The 15923-nt window shown below is 41.3% G+C and overlaps 1 protein-coding gene across 2 annotated transcripts; it reads right to left on the bottom strand.

The window, feature by feature from the left end:
* Positions 1 to 667: 667 nt before the first annotated feature.
* On the bottom strand, positions 668 to 12243 carry GSTA2 (glutathione S-transferase alpha 2). Of its 2 annotated transcripts, XM_077998664.1 has the most exons (8): positions 12078 to 12243; positions 8168 to 8301; positions 7955 to 8071; positions 6351 to 6402; positions 5012 to 5144; positions 3029 to 3170; positions 1749 to 1880; positions 668 to 865 (listed from the first exon to the last, which is right to left on the bottom strand). In XM_077998664.1, exons 3-8 carry the CDS (start codon positions 8039 to 8041, stop codon positions 743 to 745), a joined length of 669 nt encoding a protein of 222 aa, XP_077854790.1. In that variant the 5' UTR covers positions 8042 to 8071; positions 8168 to 8301; positions 12078 to 12243; the 3' UTR covers positions 668 to 742.
* Between the last annotated feature and the right edge of the window lie 3680 nt (positions 12244 to 15923).

Genomic DNA, 15923 nt, shown 5'->3' with positions numbered 1-15923 from the left:
TTCACATATAGTTATTTGTATGTAATTCACGTATACCATCTGTATCTTGGTAGCCCAGGCCTGAGTGGCACTGAAGGAACTGAGGGAAGGCCTGGGGGCCCACGGAGCCTTAAGGAGCAGAGTGAGGATGAGCCAGGAGCACATCCACTGTAAGGGACAACAGGGTGGCCTGAGAGCAGAGGGTGGGTCTGTTTGCTCTTCACTATTTCCTCACCTCCTAGAAAACTGAGGAATCCGCAGCAGACAGAATCGTTATTTTACAAATGCATAAGAAAGAATGCTTTCATCAGAAATAAAATGACTGTCCAGGAAAAGAAGAAAATGTCTTTATGCCATTCCCCAGAATGGTAACTCTTCTCCTGCGCATACCTGAAAATGTCGGAAGCGCATTTCTACGTTGACATTTTAATAGATTGTATGAGAAATTGTTTGTTACAGGACAATTCTTGGAAAAGTCAAACAAACCACATAATTTATAGTTTCCTTTTTTACTGAATTTTTAATTCCAAGAAAATGGTTGGCTATGAGGAGATTGGAAATCTGAATTCACATCAGATCCTAATGAAAAGAAATCAATTTTAACTAAGTCGGCGAATAGGAGTTGTATTATTTAATTAACATATAATTGGAACGAGTTCATTAGCTTCACAACAGGCACAGTCAACACTTAGGTAAAGCACTTTATTGTTGCAAAACTTTAGAATATTGGTTTTGTATGTTCTTGGACTCCATGGCTGCTTTACTAAAACCTGAAAATCTTCCTTGATTCTTCTAAAGATTTTGCATTCATGGGAGGCTGCCTTGGGCTGCCAGGCTGTAGAAACTTCTTCACCGTGGGCAGGTTGCTGATTCTGGTTTTCAGGGCCTGTAATTCATAAAGCACAGCCTCAGAGTGAAGCCAAGGCCTGCCACCACCATTAACACGACCCAGGGAATCTGAGCCCCTCCTGCCAAAGACCAAGCGAGTCCCCTGATAAGAAGATATGAAGATAAGAGCAAGATATGTCCCCTGATATGAAGATAAGAGCAAGAACATGTAGCTCACTTTATTTTCCCCAAAGATGTCTTTAAGTTTTAATCAGTTCAGTCATCCCTATCTTGCTCCTTACATATTAATCCTGTAGATTAGTGACTCTCATATAAGACAAGAAAAAATAATGTGCCTGTGAGATATCAACACAGATCAGTCTCTAAGCAGAAGTAAAAATATGGGGAAATTAGTTGGGAAAGAGAATAGTTATAGAAAATATTAAAGACAAACCATGCGGCCACCTTTTCTCAGTGAGCGATACAGTGTGGGGGGCAGAGTGCTGGAGAGCTGTGCAGAGGAACACAATGTCTGACAGCAGGAGCTGGAGCCCAGGGAGAAAACCAGATGGAAAGGGCCCTGCTCAGACTGACTTAATGCGGGAAGACAAGGGCACATATGGGATAAAGGATGTCACAGAGAATTCAGAAACAGAAACCACATTGAAATAGAGGGATGGGGAGAGGTGCTGGGTCCTGGGTCCTTCCCATGATAAAAGGCAAAATACTCTTTGTGGGGTAGCATGCACCACAAATTTCCTTTCCATAACAAAAGTGTTTTCATTCCTCAACATTGGAGCCTGGAAGCTGATTTTGGAGACCCTGGGGCACTGAAGGCCTGGAGAAGGCTGGGGTCAAAACATGGTCAGTCCCAGGACCCAGATACAAGATCCCAAGATGGGAGATGTGGGGCTGCCTCTCTGGGCTGTGAAATGGGTCACCTTCAGCAGAGGGAAGCTGGAGATAAGGCTGGAGTCAAGTTCTTCCACGTAGTAGAGAAGTTCCACCAGGTGAATGTCAGCCCGGCTCAGCTTGTTGCCAACAAGGTAGTCTTGTCCATGGCTCTTTAAGACCTGGAGCATTGGAGGAATCAGATCAGGAACACATGCCCACCCAGGCTGGGACCCCTGCTTCTTTCAGAGCCTCTCCAGCCTGACTTTCCCCACCTCTGTTGCCTTACTGCATGGGTGCAGAAATCCAGAGCTTTCTCCACATTATCTGAATGAATGAGAGAGTAAGAAGTGTAACTCTGCTCACTCCTTGGCTGGAGCCCAGGCTCCCATTTTCTCTTCTCATCCACATCACTGTGGCATCTACACCACCCACCCAGCTTGCTGCTTCCACATGGGCCAGGGGCATAGCACCCGCCACCACATGTTCTGTCTGCCCCAGGCCCTACAATGTGGAGCCCTCACATTCAGGACATGGCTCTACATTCTGCTCTCTCCCTCTTCAATCTCCCTTGGGCAGAGACTCCACCTTCATGACAACACTCTTCCCCCAGAAGGAGACTATTTCAGAGTCCTCATTTCTCCTTGTCTGCTCTCCTCATTCCCCGCTATATCTCCCTGGGATCTGTAGTAAACCTGGGTGAACCTGAATTCATCATCTTTCTTACAGCATTGACTCTCACTCCTGACTGGCACTATGTTATAATCTGCAAGCTGAAGCGTTTACAAGTGAACTGCACTGATGTCTACAACTTACTATAAAATGCATTTCGCAAAATCTTCCTCTGCATCCCGCAATCACTCTCCTTTTAAAAATACCCATCTCTGAAACACTACAATATTCTCTGGTTGGGCAATTGGTCTCCTGTTTTCCTGCACATGGTACCAGAATGTTTTCTGATGGATCACTTTCATCATGTTCGTCTTCAATCAAAGTCCATGGGGTTCCATAGACTCAACAGCAACCTCTAGTGTGGTCAAGAGCCTTCCACAGCCCACATTCTACTTATGAACACGAGATTTTGTTGAACAGATAATTCCATGTTGTGGTTCAGTAAATTAAAATTTTACTGGAAAATTATAGCTTGGGTATAAGTGATACAATTGTTTCTCCAAGCCTATTTTCATAAAATGCCTTGAGAGTCAGAGCGCTGCACTGGTGTTCAGGAAGTCGCACTGAAAGTGAAGGTCAGTGTCCCAGGAAAGCCCAGCCACTATTTTTCTCCTGGCCTCTAAACTCAGTTCCCCAAACACTGAACAGTTTCACTTACTTTTTCAAAGGCAGGGAAATAGCGATTTTTTGTCTTCTCTTTGATCAAAGCAGTGTTGGCATCTTTATCCTCAGGTTGACAAAAGGGCAGAAGAAGGATCATTTCACCCAAATCTGCTATACCTTCTGTATACATATCAATCCTGAAAGACAAAAACAACGAAATGGTCAAATACCTTTCCTTAGATTTTATAGGTTTATAAAAATCTAAGAGAGTAGAGTAACAGGTGATGGCAAAATAATTCACCTCCAGTGAGTGCCTTTTATAGTCTAGTCATTATGCTCTGATTTTACAGGTATATTAACATTTATTTATTAAAACAACCTATCGAGGTAGATAGATCTCTAAATTTTGTTACACACATGACCTAATACAGGAAAAAAATCATTGGCGGTCACAGTCATGAGAGAAATTGGTGGAATCACTGCCAGTACCCACTGGTGCTGTGCTAGGATTGGTCATCTGAATTGTAGTTTGTTCTGTGCACGGACTTAGTGTGTGGCAAATGGTCAAAGATCTGCTTCGTAAGTAATCTTAAGAGAGTCCCTGGTACAGCCCTCTCATCCTTATTTCCTCGTTCTCTCTCATCATTTTACACCTCCCAGGGCTAATTCTATGTCCCATATTTGCAGTTCTTCCAATTACACTCATGAAACATGTTTCCACAGCCCTCTCCATGTGCTGTTGCCCAACTTTAGCCATGTGTGCCTTTCCTGAGACCCCACCTAAGAATCCCTTTCCTTGGTGAAATTCTCTATACTTTTTAAAACAAGAGCTTTATTCATGCATATTCACATACTATAATTGTCACATGTTATATTATACTATTGAGTGGCTTCTAGTGCATTCACAGAATTCTGCAAAAATAATCACAGTCTAATTCCAGAAGTATTTTTATCACACTGATAAGGACATCTGTACCATTAGCAGTATTCTTCATTTTTCCCCAAGTCCCACTCCTTTAGCCCCAGGCAACCACTAATCTACTTTCTACCTCTTTGGATTTGAGTATCTGGACATTTAGTATGAAAAGAATCCTATAATATGTGGCCTTCTGTGTCTTGTTTCTTTTATGTAACATGTCTTATGGTTTAATCATCTTGTAGCATGCATTGGTACTTCATTCCTTTTCATGACCAAATATCTTTCCATTGCATGGCTAAGGCGCATTTTTCTCCTCCATTTATTGATTGTTGATATTTGGGTTATTTTCACTTTTTGAATACTATGAACATTGTTATTTGCATTATTCATTTATGTGAAAGATATAGTGTGGATGTATTTTTGATTGTTTGGGGGTATACCTGTTAGAGTGTCATTGGAGTTTTTGAGGAGCTGCCAGCAGTTTCATTCAGGATTTATTTGGAATCATGCAGTCTGATCACAGCAGTAAGGAGACCCCTTGGCTTTGCTGGTATTGAATCAGTCTGGCTGTTTTTTCCTTCTATCCATGTGTCAAGGTAACCCCAGCATCCTTGGTGCCAGCCTCTACTAGCCCTGCTCAAGTATTCCAGTTGCTATAATTGGTTGGTAATTTAGGTTCCTGGTCATCATTCTCGGAATTACTGGGACCTAAGATTTGGCTTCTTTGCAGCTTTCCCTCTCCAGTCCTTCCTCTACAGACTCTCAAATATTCTATGCCTGTCCAAAGCTATTGGCCGGAGTCCAGACTCTGAAGGCCTGAGCACCTGGAATCATGCTTCCCCATCCTCCTGAGTTCATGGTTCATCAGTGTTTGGAAACCTCTGTCAGGGTGCTGGATCCATAGGCTGCATTGTCTTTTACAATCACACTTGCCTGAACCCTCCCCATGTTCACTGTTCCCTCATCTCCATGGGACTCTGCAATACTGGACCTCAGTGTACACATCCAAGGCCCAGCCTGCTGCTGGTCTCGATGCCCTGCCACGGTCCCACCCACTCAAGGAAGGACCTAAATCACTCTGTGTTCTCTGTGGATGGAAGAACAGAAAATATACCGTACAGGGCTCTCTCCTTTATGTCTTTCCCGTAGAGGTTGTATTTGCTGGCAATGTAGTTGAGAATGGCTCTGGTCTGCACCAGCTTCATCCCGTCAATCTCAACCATTGGCACTTGCTGGAACATCAAATATCCATCTTTAGAAGGAAGAAAAAAAAGGAAAGTGAAATGTCTATGAACTCCACCCTTTCCAGATGAAAAATAACGGCTGTGGAAGTGACTAAATTTGTAAAATGAAGAAGAAATTATTGCCTGGTAAGATTTCACTTGAAACAACTTATTATTATTATTATTATTATTATTTTTATTTTTATTTTTTGGCAGAGTATCATTCTGTCACCCAGGCTGGAGTGGAGTGGCATGATCTTGGCTCACTGTAACCTCTGCCTCCCAGGTTCAAGTGATTTTCCTACCTCAGCCTCCTGATAGCTGGGATTACAGGCATTCACCACTGCACATGGCTAATTTTTGTATTTTCAGAAGAGATGGGGTCTCACCATGTTGGCCATACTGGTCTCAAATTCCTGAACTGAAATGATCCACCTGCCTCAGCCTCCCAAAATGGGGGATTACAGGCGTGAGCCACTGCACCCAGCCCAAACAACATTTTAAAAAAGCTTTGTGTAGTTCTTCTTTTTCTTAAGAAGCTTCCTTTTACTTTTTACCCATTTGTTTCATGTGTATTTTTATTGCCCCTCCAGATACATAGTGGGACTCTGGTATTTTTTGGGTTGATTTACCTTCATGGATATTTTAGGAAGAGATTGGGACAAGTTACAATAGGACTGGCAACAAGATGTCATTTAAAACAGGAAGTTCCCAGAGTAAGTCTCATGGTGTTTGTGACATTTAAGGCAGGTTCTGAGAGGTTTTTATGTAACGGTCCCTTTCTCTGGTCTTCAAAGTCTGCAATAGTGCTGCAGTGTTATCTTGTCATGCCCTCCCATGAGAGAAAAAACTCAAGACATTGGCCACATCTATTTCTCTTCCTTTCGTCTAATGCATGTTCTTGCGTGTGCTTGGATGGGGCGGGCTGTATGGGATCCTGTGCTGATGACCACAGCTCATTCACGGTTCCCTAAGTATGAAAACAAAAAAGGGCTTTCTCAGGGTGCAGGAGATCATTCCTCTAACAAATACTCTGAGAGGTCTGGTCCTTTTAGCCTGGAGAGAGTTGCCAGACTTGATCAAGGAGCCACATCCCTTCCATCTTAACCACTTTCTCCCTCTGCACCATGTCCAAATACCACCCCTCACACACATAGGCATTACTGGCTGCTCAAGCCTCCCTCTGTACTTCCTACTAGATACACTCATCAGAGGCACTTAGAGATTGATCTTACCATTTCTTAACTTGTCCAAATCTTCTGCAGATTCTAGAAATTTCTCTTCAAACTGGAAGCAGACACAGTAAATGGGTTCTTGTTAGTTCATTCTATTATAGACTTGTGACCTTGAATGGCCCCTATCTGGTGCATAATTTGGAGAATATAAGACTTCTGAGTTTGGCAGGGTACCCAGAGGGGACTGGTCATGGCCATTTGGAAATTTAGACCTAATTCGCTGAGAGTAGTGCATGGGTCACAGCACGTAGCTGCTCAATCTTCTAGGTCACTTCACCTGCACCGTGATCTCATGGATGTCTATGATTAGGTCATGTTTTGAGAGGGCACGTCACTGGAGAAAAGGCACTGAGCAGTTCTCCGAGTTATGGTGTTGTCATATCTTAGGAAAGCCTGTGTCTCCAAGCGAGATCAGACCACAACCTTGTGTGTCCCCAGCATGGGGCGTGCCATGGGATAATGGCCATCAAATATTCTGCCACCAAGGAGTCTCTGCTGTAATTTGTATCGCCCCACTTCTCAGGAACCCTGCTAAGGGTGAAATAGGTCACCGCTGTTACACAGCTTTAACACTTGCAACTGTAATTTTCTCTTCTGAAGTTCATGAGACACAATAGGGTAAAATTCTCAATTTAACAAAGGAATGAGAGTCCCACACTAATATTATTTTTAATGAAAACTTCTAGTTTCTGATGTAGTTTTGTGGCACTGGGGAATGCTTGTGTATTCTAGAAGCCTGCCCCCCGATTTTAACCACGTGTTTATTTCTCTGCATCCTCACAGACATGTAGGCCGCCCCAGGGCAGGGACTGTGTCTGTCTTCTTCACTGTCTCCATGACCTAGTACAGAACCTGGAATTAGTAAGTGCTCAACCAAATAATTGCTGTGAATTTAGTCAATCTTCAATACGTAGTCTGTTACAATCCACTCCCTTCCGTCTTCATTTGTAGTTTGCGTTTTACCTCTAATTACAACCATTTAAAAATATTATACATTTTTATTTTTTATTGTCAAAATTATGAACATGAATAAATATAAACAGGAAAGCATAATGATTCTCCTTATACTTATCACCTAGAATCAATAATTAGCAATCAAAACCAATATGGTTTCATCTATAAGCCCACCTACTTCTCCTCTTGTAATAATTCCAAAGAAATCCCAGATCCGTATGATTAATCCTTAAATACTTCAATGTGTTTTCCTAAAACACATTAAGTATTCTAAAGATAGCCATAGTACATCATCACACATGAAATATTAACAATAATTCTTCCATGTCATCAAATATTCAATCAATATTCATGTTTCTAATTGTTGTGTAAATGCCATAAATTATTTTTTACACTTTGTTTAAATTCTAATCCACTTAAGTTCTACACTTTGTGATTAGTTTCTTAAATGTATTTTAATATGTATGCTTTTAGATGAGAAGAAATTTTAAGAATTACTAGGTCAAATCTGTTCATCTTTTTCTTAATTACAGTCCATTTTTATTTAAGGCACAATGCTTCAGTTAGTAATCATCTCATAGTTTCTGTGGGAAAAGTATGTGATAACACAATTTTAAATCCAACTTATGATGACCTAACTCAGAACCTACCTCTACTCCAGCTGCAGCCAGGAGCCACCGGGTGGACTCCATTCTGCCCCGTGCATTGTAGTAGTAGAGCTTGGGTTTCTCTGCCATGATAGCAGTCTTCTGGAGGTTTCTCTAAGTCTGAATGAATGAATGAATAATTGAAGCCATAGAATAAAAAAATGTACTTTAGCATATATGGTTGAAAACTACCAAAAATACTGAGGTAGAACCTGCCTTCTTCAAGACTGGGTTGGAGGAGTTCCTGGAATGTTTTCTTGGTTCAGATGGTTACCCAGCAGTGACCACCCTCAGATTCCAGCAAACCAGTCTCAAGTCTTCATTGGCTAACTGTGACTTTTCTTGGCAGCCTAAGAGGTGAGAGTATGTGGTAATAATACATGTATAGGAGTTAATGGGAAGAGGAAGAATTAAAGGACTAATATTTATTGAAAATTTCCTAATGATCCTTCCTCAATGCTAGTACCTTTCAATTTTTTTTTTTTTTTTTTTTTTTTTTTTTTTTTTGAGACATTCTCTCTCTGTCACCCAGCCTGGAGTGCAGTGGCGTGATCTCAGCTCACTGCAACCTCTGCCTCCTGGGTTCAAGCAATTCTCTGCCTCAGCCTCCCAAGGAACTGGGATTACAGGCAGCTGCCACCATGCCCAGCTGATTTTTTTTTTTTTTAAATAAAATAATATTTTATTTTTAGTAGAGATGGCATTTCACCATTTTGGTCAGGCTGGTCTTGAACTCCTGACCTTGTGATCCACCTGCCTCAGCCTCCCAAAGTGCTGGGATTACAGACTTGAGCTATCACGCCCGGCCCCTTTCAATATTTTAAATCTTTAACCCTCCTTATAGTCCCATGAAATGGTTGTTATCTCCATTTTTTAGTTAATGAAATGGAACACAATGAGAAATACAATGTTCACAGTCACACTCCAGTTGGTGATAGACATGAATATCTACACCAAGGACTAAAATGAAGGCACGCCTGGAGGCCAGCTGGGTGAAGGCTCTGGGAATCCATGAACTGGCTGTGAAACCAGAGGATGTCACTGATAGGGAGGACTGTCAGGGAGCTAAGTCACTGTTCAGCTCTTTGGCTATGAGACTGCATTTGATCAAAACCAGAAATTAGGCCTCAGACTTGTTTGACTGTAGCTAGAAGATCCAAATTATTTCAACAGACAAAGAATGCTAATCCCTTGTTTCTTTTGGAATTCTGTATTCTAATTCTGTGGGGGGCATTTTGTTTTATAACCTGGAAGAAGAGATGTTGCTGCATTAACTTTCTAGGATATGGAAGGAGCTAGCATTTGTTCAATGTCAGTCACACACTGGTCATTCTTCTAAACTTCTCTTCATTTTATCCTACAAAAATCACCTAAGGTGAATGCTGTTGTTACTCTCATTTTACATTTGAGGATACTAAGGTTTTTAAAGTGACTTGCCAGAGTATATTATCACACATGAAATATTAACAATAATTCTTCCATGTCATCAAATATTCAATCGATATTTGATGGATCCATCAAATTCCTTACTTTGCAAAGGTTAAACTATTGACTCCCATATTTTAAAATGTAGACATTTAAAAGATTTTGATGCCTAATTTTAGTCATACCTACTTTTTTAGAAATACATTAGTTGAGTCTGGTGGCAGTGGCTCATGCCTGTATGAATTCTTTGAAATCATACTGAATCAACTCACCTGTTTTGTAATTAGATATTTTGACATTGTACTTTCTATGATAACTCCAGGAGTAAATTCAGGTAACTTGGGAAATGGAAATAGCATAATTCAGCAGAATGAAAGGGAGAGTGAAGTTCACAGGAAAGCATGAGGTGTGCTTGTTTAACTGTTATGGACTAGAGTTCACAGTGTCGTAATTTCAATCCCCACACTAAACTCTCTTAGCCATTGATTGAGGATCATATTTCAAAAGGAAATGAAATTTTATCTTCATAATATTTTATCACAACACTCCTGCTGATAACTAACATACCACTTTCTCAATGTGAGGTTTCCAAGGGTCAGGCTAAGACTGGGACATAGGTTACCATTGAGCTATGTTGGGTCAACAGAAAATGAGAACCAGAGAACTCAAGGATTTGCCACGGGTCACACACACATGCTGCTCATTCACGGTCACTATTTAGGGAGTGTGTCTACCTTCTGCAACAACCCTGGGAAATGGCTCCTATTGTCCGAATTAAAGATGGGCACACTGAGTCTCAGAGCTAAAGCACCTGTCCCATGCTACACACTTGGTGAGTGCTGGGTCAGCCTGAACTTCTGATTGCAGGTCCAGAGCTTTTCCACTCCACCCCATAACCTGGCTCTCAGCTCCTGTCTGAAAAGTTGTTTTATATTTTCCTATTCAATGTATATTAGCCAACTAAATGTTGGAAGGAGAGGGCGAGAGGAGAACATCTAATTCCTGAGTTCCTCCTGTGAGCAACTTTTCAGGGGCTTGCTTGGAAGAAAAAATTAATAAAAGTGTGCCTTTCTCTTATTTTGACAACCTAAAAACCAGAGTGAGTTGAGGACTAGTATAACTGTATTTACATCAATTAAAAATGGGCTTGTTTTGAAAGGAATATAAGCTCTCATAATTCCAGGAGTAAATTAAAGGAGTTCCATCTCTGAGTTGGTCCCAATGATACTGTTTCTTATCAAAGAGAAGGGAGAATGAGATAAATCATGACTCCTCCCATTATGAGATTCATAAATGCAGTAGGTTGTTTAATCTCTGAGCCTCAATTTTCTCTCCTTAGAATAGAGGTAGTTATTTCTACTTTTGCGGCTTGTTGAGAAAGTTAAATGAGATAATGTACAAAAATTCATAGTAGGAACTCAGCAATGGGTTTTTGCTCTGGTCCCAGTGCTTGGAAGATGGGTGAGTCTCTGGACACATTGAGTAGCCCATGGATCCTCTTTCTTTGATCTATCTATCCATCAATTATTTTACCTATCAACAATCTATGTATATGTATCTATTTATAATCTCTGTCTACCCATCCATGTATGTATTGTTTTGTTCTATGTATCTATCTATCTGTAATCTGTCCCTTCATCATCTATTATCTATCTTGTATCCATTTTTCTGGTTCTCTATATTTTGTCCATAGAACTCTAGTAGGAATAAGATTTCATATGAATCCAGACTTATATGAAATCTGTTGTATGATGGCTCTCTGTTTCTCTGTCTCTCTCTTTGCTTTTTAGCTCCTGTACAGAGGTTAATGATATTCATTAATCAGTCCATGTGGATTAACAGGAAGTTTTCAGTGAACGTCCAAGCAGTGGGGCACATCAGTAACACAGCCTTGCTTAGCCCCATGAGGTCATGTAGTCCCATGGTTCTCAACCAGGGGGATTTGGCTCCTCTGCTCCAGAGGACATTGAGCAAAGTCTAGAGATATTTTGGGTTGTCACATCTGCAGGGAGGGAGAGAGGGCTACAGATCAGATAGGTAGAGGGCAGGGATGCCTAGAAACATCCTAAAGTGGGCAGGTCAGAGCTCCATACAAAGAATTACACCGTTCAAAGGGCAGCAACAGTCAGAGCCTCTTTCTTAACTATCCTCTAGATTGGCCAGAAGTTGGTAGGACTCCAGAAACAGAATATGACTTGTCGTCGAGCTAATTAGTGGCAAAGACTCAACTAGAATCTAGTTCCCGTGACATTCAAACTAATTTCCTCTAATTATAATAAACCTTAGTTTTAAATTTTCACACCAATATAGTATTACAGTGTCACAATTTACAATTGTGTGTTGATTATTTATACAGAGAAAGAAATTTTTGCATACATTGCCACTTCTTCCAGCACTGATTATTCTCAGATTGTTTAAAATGCTACCATTTCTTTTTTTCTCCTCATGTCATTGTTTCCCATACCATCAAATTCTGAGGCCCTGGTTTTCTAAATTCTTCATTTTTATACTTCTGTAAAGATGTATCCAACAGAAAAGAAATAAACAATTCTTGAACTGTCACCCAAACACACCAACATGGCACGATATGAGTAAAAACAGACTTTTCCTTGTGCTAAGGACTCACATGAGCATATTTTTCTAGGAGGCTAGAGAGGAGGGTCTGAGGCAATGTAGAGAGATTTATAAGATCAGTACTTACTTTGTTAAATGCTGTTACTGTCGTGGCTCAACAACTGAATTCCAGGTCCTAATGTATTTATAAGCTTGTTGTTCCTTTCAATAGTTCCCTCCCACTGAAAGAAGGGTCAAGTTATGGAAAAGCAACTCCCACACATTTCATGGCCAAGGGGCCACCTACTGGATTCTAAGATGTGAGGCAAGTGATCTGCTTATCAGAAGAAACTGGTTAATATGTTCCATTTCAAGGTTGGCAATTAAAATTTAAACAATACATTCCACCTAGATTTTGCTCTTTTTGCAAGTCAGCAGAAACTGGCTTTTAAAGACACTTGTTTTCATGAGTTGGATGCAAAGACTATGGCAACTGAAAAACCTCTATTGTGAGCATAGCTGGGGGGTTTGTCTGTGAAGGGCAAGCTGATGCCACCCTTTACTTACTGGGTTGACAAATAAAATATAGGACATCCATGTCAATGTGAATTTCAGGCAAACAATCAATAATTTTGTAGTTATAGCTATTTCCAAACATGGTATGAAACCTGATTATACGGAAATATTCTTTATTGCTTATCTGAAATTCACATTTAGGTGAGTGTCCTGTATTTTGTCTGCCAAATCCGGGAACCTTATTTGCATGTGCTTTTCTCTTTACGCCACTCGAATTGCCCATAACGTAACAAATCTAAAAGTATCCATCACCTGGATTCATCAATTGCAAATAATCTTTCTTCATCTGTAACACGCAGGGCGTTATGTTGGCCCCCAAGAAAGATAGGCCCATATAGAAATCCCTAGACCCTGTGAACTTGATCTAATTTGGAAAAAGGCTCTTTGCAGATGTAATGAAGTAAAAGAATTTGAGATGATATCGTGTTGGTATATCTGGAAAGGCCCCGAATCCACTGACAATTGTCCTCACCACAGACAGAAGAAAAGACACCAGACACAGAGGGTGATGTGCTGGAAGAGAGAGGCAGAAATTAGAGTGATGTGGTCATGACCCATGAAAGTCAAGAAAGACCAAGAGCCTCCAGAAGCTAGAAGACGCAGGAAAGGATTCCTGAAAATCACTTCTAATCCAAGCACATTGGCACAATGACACACCAGAGAAAAATGATGTTGCATATAGTTACTTATGTGTAATTCACATATACTATCTGTATCTTGGCAGCCCAGGCCTGAGTGGCACTGAGGGAACTGAGGGAAGGCTCATGCCTGGGGCCCCACGGAGCCTTGAGGAACAGAGTGAGGATGAGCCAGGAACACACGCCTGTAAGGGACAACAGGGTGGCCTGAGAGCAGAGGGTGGGTCTGTTTGCTCTTTAGAATTTCCTCACCTCCTAGAAAACTGAGGGATCCACAGCAGACAGAATGGTTGTTTAAAAATGCATAAGAAAAAGTGTTTTCATGAGAAATAAAATGTATGTCACGGAAAAAAAGAAAATTTCATTTTGCCATTCCCCAGAATAGTAATTGTTTTCTTGTGCAGAATGTCAGAAGTGAATTTCTACACCTGACCTTTTTATAGGTCATTTGACAAATGTTACAGGACAATTCTTGAACAAGTCAAACAACTCACATAGTCTACATTTTACTTTTTTACTAAATTTTTAATTCCAAGAAAATTTATGGGGAGAATGGAAATCTGATTTCATATCAGATACTAATGAAAATAAAGCAATTTTAACTAAATCTGGTCATGGATGTTTTACTATGTAATAGCATATAATTTTTAAAAAGTTTATTAACTTCACAACAGCCACCACCAACATTTAGATAAAGCAATTTATTGTTGCAAAATTTTAGAATATTCTTATTGCATGTTCTTGGCATCCATACCTGCTTTATCAAACGTTGAAAATCTTCTTTGCTGCTTCTAAGCCTTTTGCATCTATGGGAAACTTCCTCAGGCTGCCAGGCTGCAAAAACTTCTTCACTGTGGGGAGTTTGCTGATTCTGGTTTTCAGGGCCCGCAATGCACAAAGCACAGTCTTAGACTGAAGCCAAGGGCTGACACCACCATTAACACAACCCAGGAAATCTGAGTCCCTCCTACACAAAGACCGACTGAGTTCCCTCTATCAGCACCAGTATGGAGGCAGAAACAGCCACTAAGTGAGAGATGAAGATAAGAGGAAGAACATGCAGCTCATTAGCATTTTCCCAAACAATGTCTTTAAGACTTTATTCAGTTCAGTCTTCCTACCCTCTTTCTTACACTTGAATCTTGTATATTCATGACTCTTGTAGGAGACGAGAAAGAACAAAGTTCCTGTGAGATATCAGCACAGATCAGACTCTAAGCAGAAGAAGTGAAGATATGGGAAAATTGAGTTAGAAATGAAAATAAAAAATATGAAAGCAAACCATGGGGCCAGTTTTCCCATAGAGCGATATAGCGTTGGGGGGCAGCGTGTTGGGAGAGCTGTGCACAAGGAACACAATGATCTGGCAGCAGGAGCCAGAGCCCAATGAAGGAACCAGATGGAAAGGGCCCTGCTCAGACACGCTTGGTGTGGGAAGACAAGGGCATATTGGGATAAAGGGCATCACAGAGAACTCAGCAGCAAAAACCACAGTGAAATACAGGGATGAGGAGAGATGCTGGGCTCTGGGTCCTTGGCATTACATAAAGTGAAATGTTCTTCTTGGGGTAGCATGCCCATCAAATTTCCTTGGCATCACAAGGAGGCATTTCCATGCCTCAGAATCAGGACCTGGAAGCTCATTTTGGAGACATGGGAGGTCCTGAAGGCCTGGAGAAGGCTGGGATCAGAATGTGGCCAGTCCAGGTGCCCAGATACTAGATACCAAGGTGGGAGATGAGGAGCTGCCTCTTGAGGACTGGGAAATGGGTCACCTTCAGCAGAGGGAAGCTGGAGATAAGGCTGGAGTCAAACTCTTCCACATGGTAGAGAAGTGCCACCAGGTGAATATCAGCCCGGCACAGCTTGTTGCCAATGAGGTAGTCTTGTCCATGGCTCTTCAACACCTGAAGAATTGGAGGAATCAGGTCAGGAACACATGTGCAGTGAAGCTGGGGCCTCTGCTTCATCCCTGAATATGTCCAGCCTGGCTCTCCCTCTCCCACCTCTGCTTCCTTACTGGGCAGGTGCGAAGATCCAGATCTTTCTCCATGTTCCCTGATTCAGTGAGAGAGTAAGAAGCGTGGCTCCGCTCACTTCTTGGTTGGAGTCCAGGCTCCCATTTTCTCTTCTTATTCCACATCAGCTGTGGCATCCACAGCACCCACCCAGCTTGCATCTTCCACATGGGCCAGGGGCTTATGCCCTCTTGCAGCATGTTCTGTCTGCCCCAGGCCCTACAGCGTGCAGCCCTGGTGTTCAGTGGCTTTACACTCTATCTCTCTCCAGTCCCTCTTGGGTAGCGACTCCACCTTCATGACAGCACGCTTCTCCCAGGAGTAGACTCTTTCAGAATCCTCATTTCTCCTCATCTGCTCTCCTCATCTCCTGCTCTGGGATGTGAAATAAGCCTGGGTGAACTTTAATTCATCCTCTTTCTTGCAATGTTGGTTCTTACTGCTTTCCCTATGCTATCATCTGCATGCCACTGTGTCCCGGAGTGAACTGTGAAGATGTCTGCAACTTACTTTGAAATGCAAAAAAAAAAAAAAAAAATTGTTTGACTGAGGCAAACAGGGGTGTAGTGACTGACATGTGATACAGCAAAGATAAAATGTTAACTTTGCTATTTAGATCCTTGGTGTATGTAAGTTCATAAAACATTTCTTTGGACTACACTGGATGTATACATTTTTTAATAATAAAATTTTTGAGTGATATGTGATATTTATTAAAATATCTCAGCAGATTAACATCATAAATAATAAAAGGAGAAATCA

This window comes from Macaca mulatta, chromosome 4 (genome assembly GCF_049350105.2).
Source record: "Macaca mulatta isolate MMU2019108-1 chromosome 4, T2T-MMU8v2.0, whole genome shotgun sequence".
Taxonomy (NCBI): domain Eukaryota; kingdom Metazoa; phylum Chordata; class Mammalia; order Primates; family Cercopithecidae; genus Macaca; species Macaca mulatta.
The sequence above is the reverse complement of the archived record's forward strand: the minus strand, read 5'-3'. Positions and strand labels throughout refer to the sequence as shown.

What these genes read in the sequence shown, in the direction of transcription:
- GSTA2 (XM_077998664.1), bottom strand. Translation starts at nt 8,041, where the DNA reads ATGGCAGAGAAACCCAAGCTCTACTACTACAATGCACGGGGCAGAATG. An exon ending in TTTGGACAAGTTAAGAAATG is followed by an intron (nt 5,145 to 6,350) that starts GTAAGATCAATC and finishes TTCCTTCTAAAG; the next exon opens with ATGGATATTTGATGTTCCAG. An exon ending in CCAGCTTCCCTCTGCTGAAG is followed by an intron (nt 866 to 1,748) that starts GTGACCCATTTC and finishes TATGAATTACAG; the next exon opens with GCCCTGAAAACCAGAATCAG.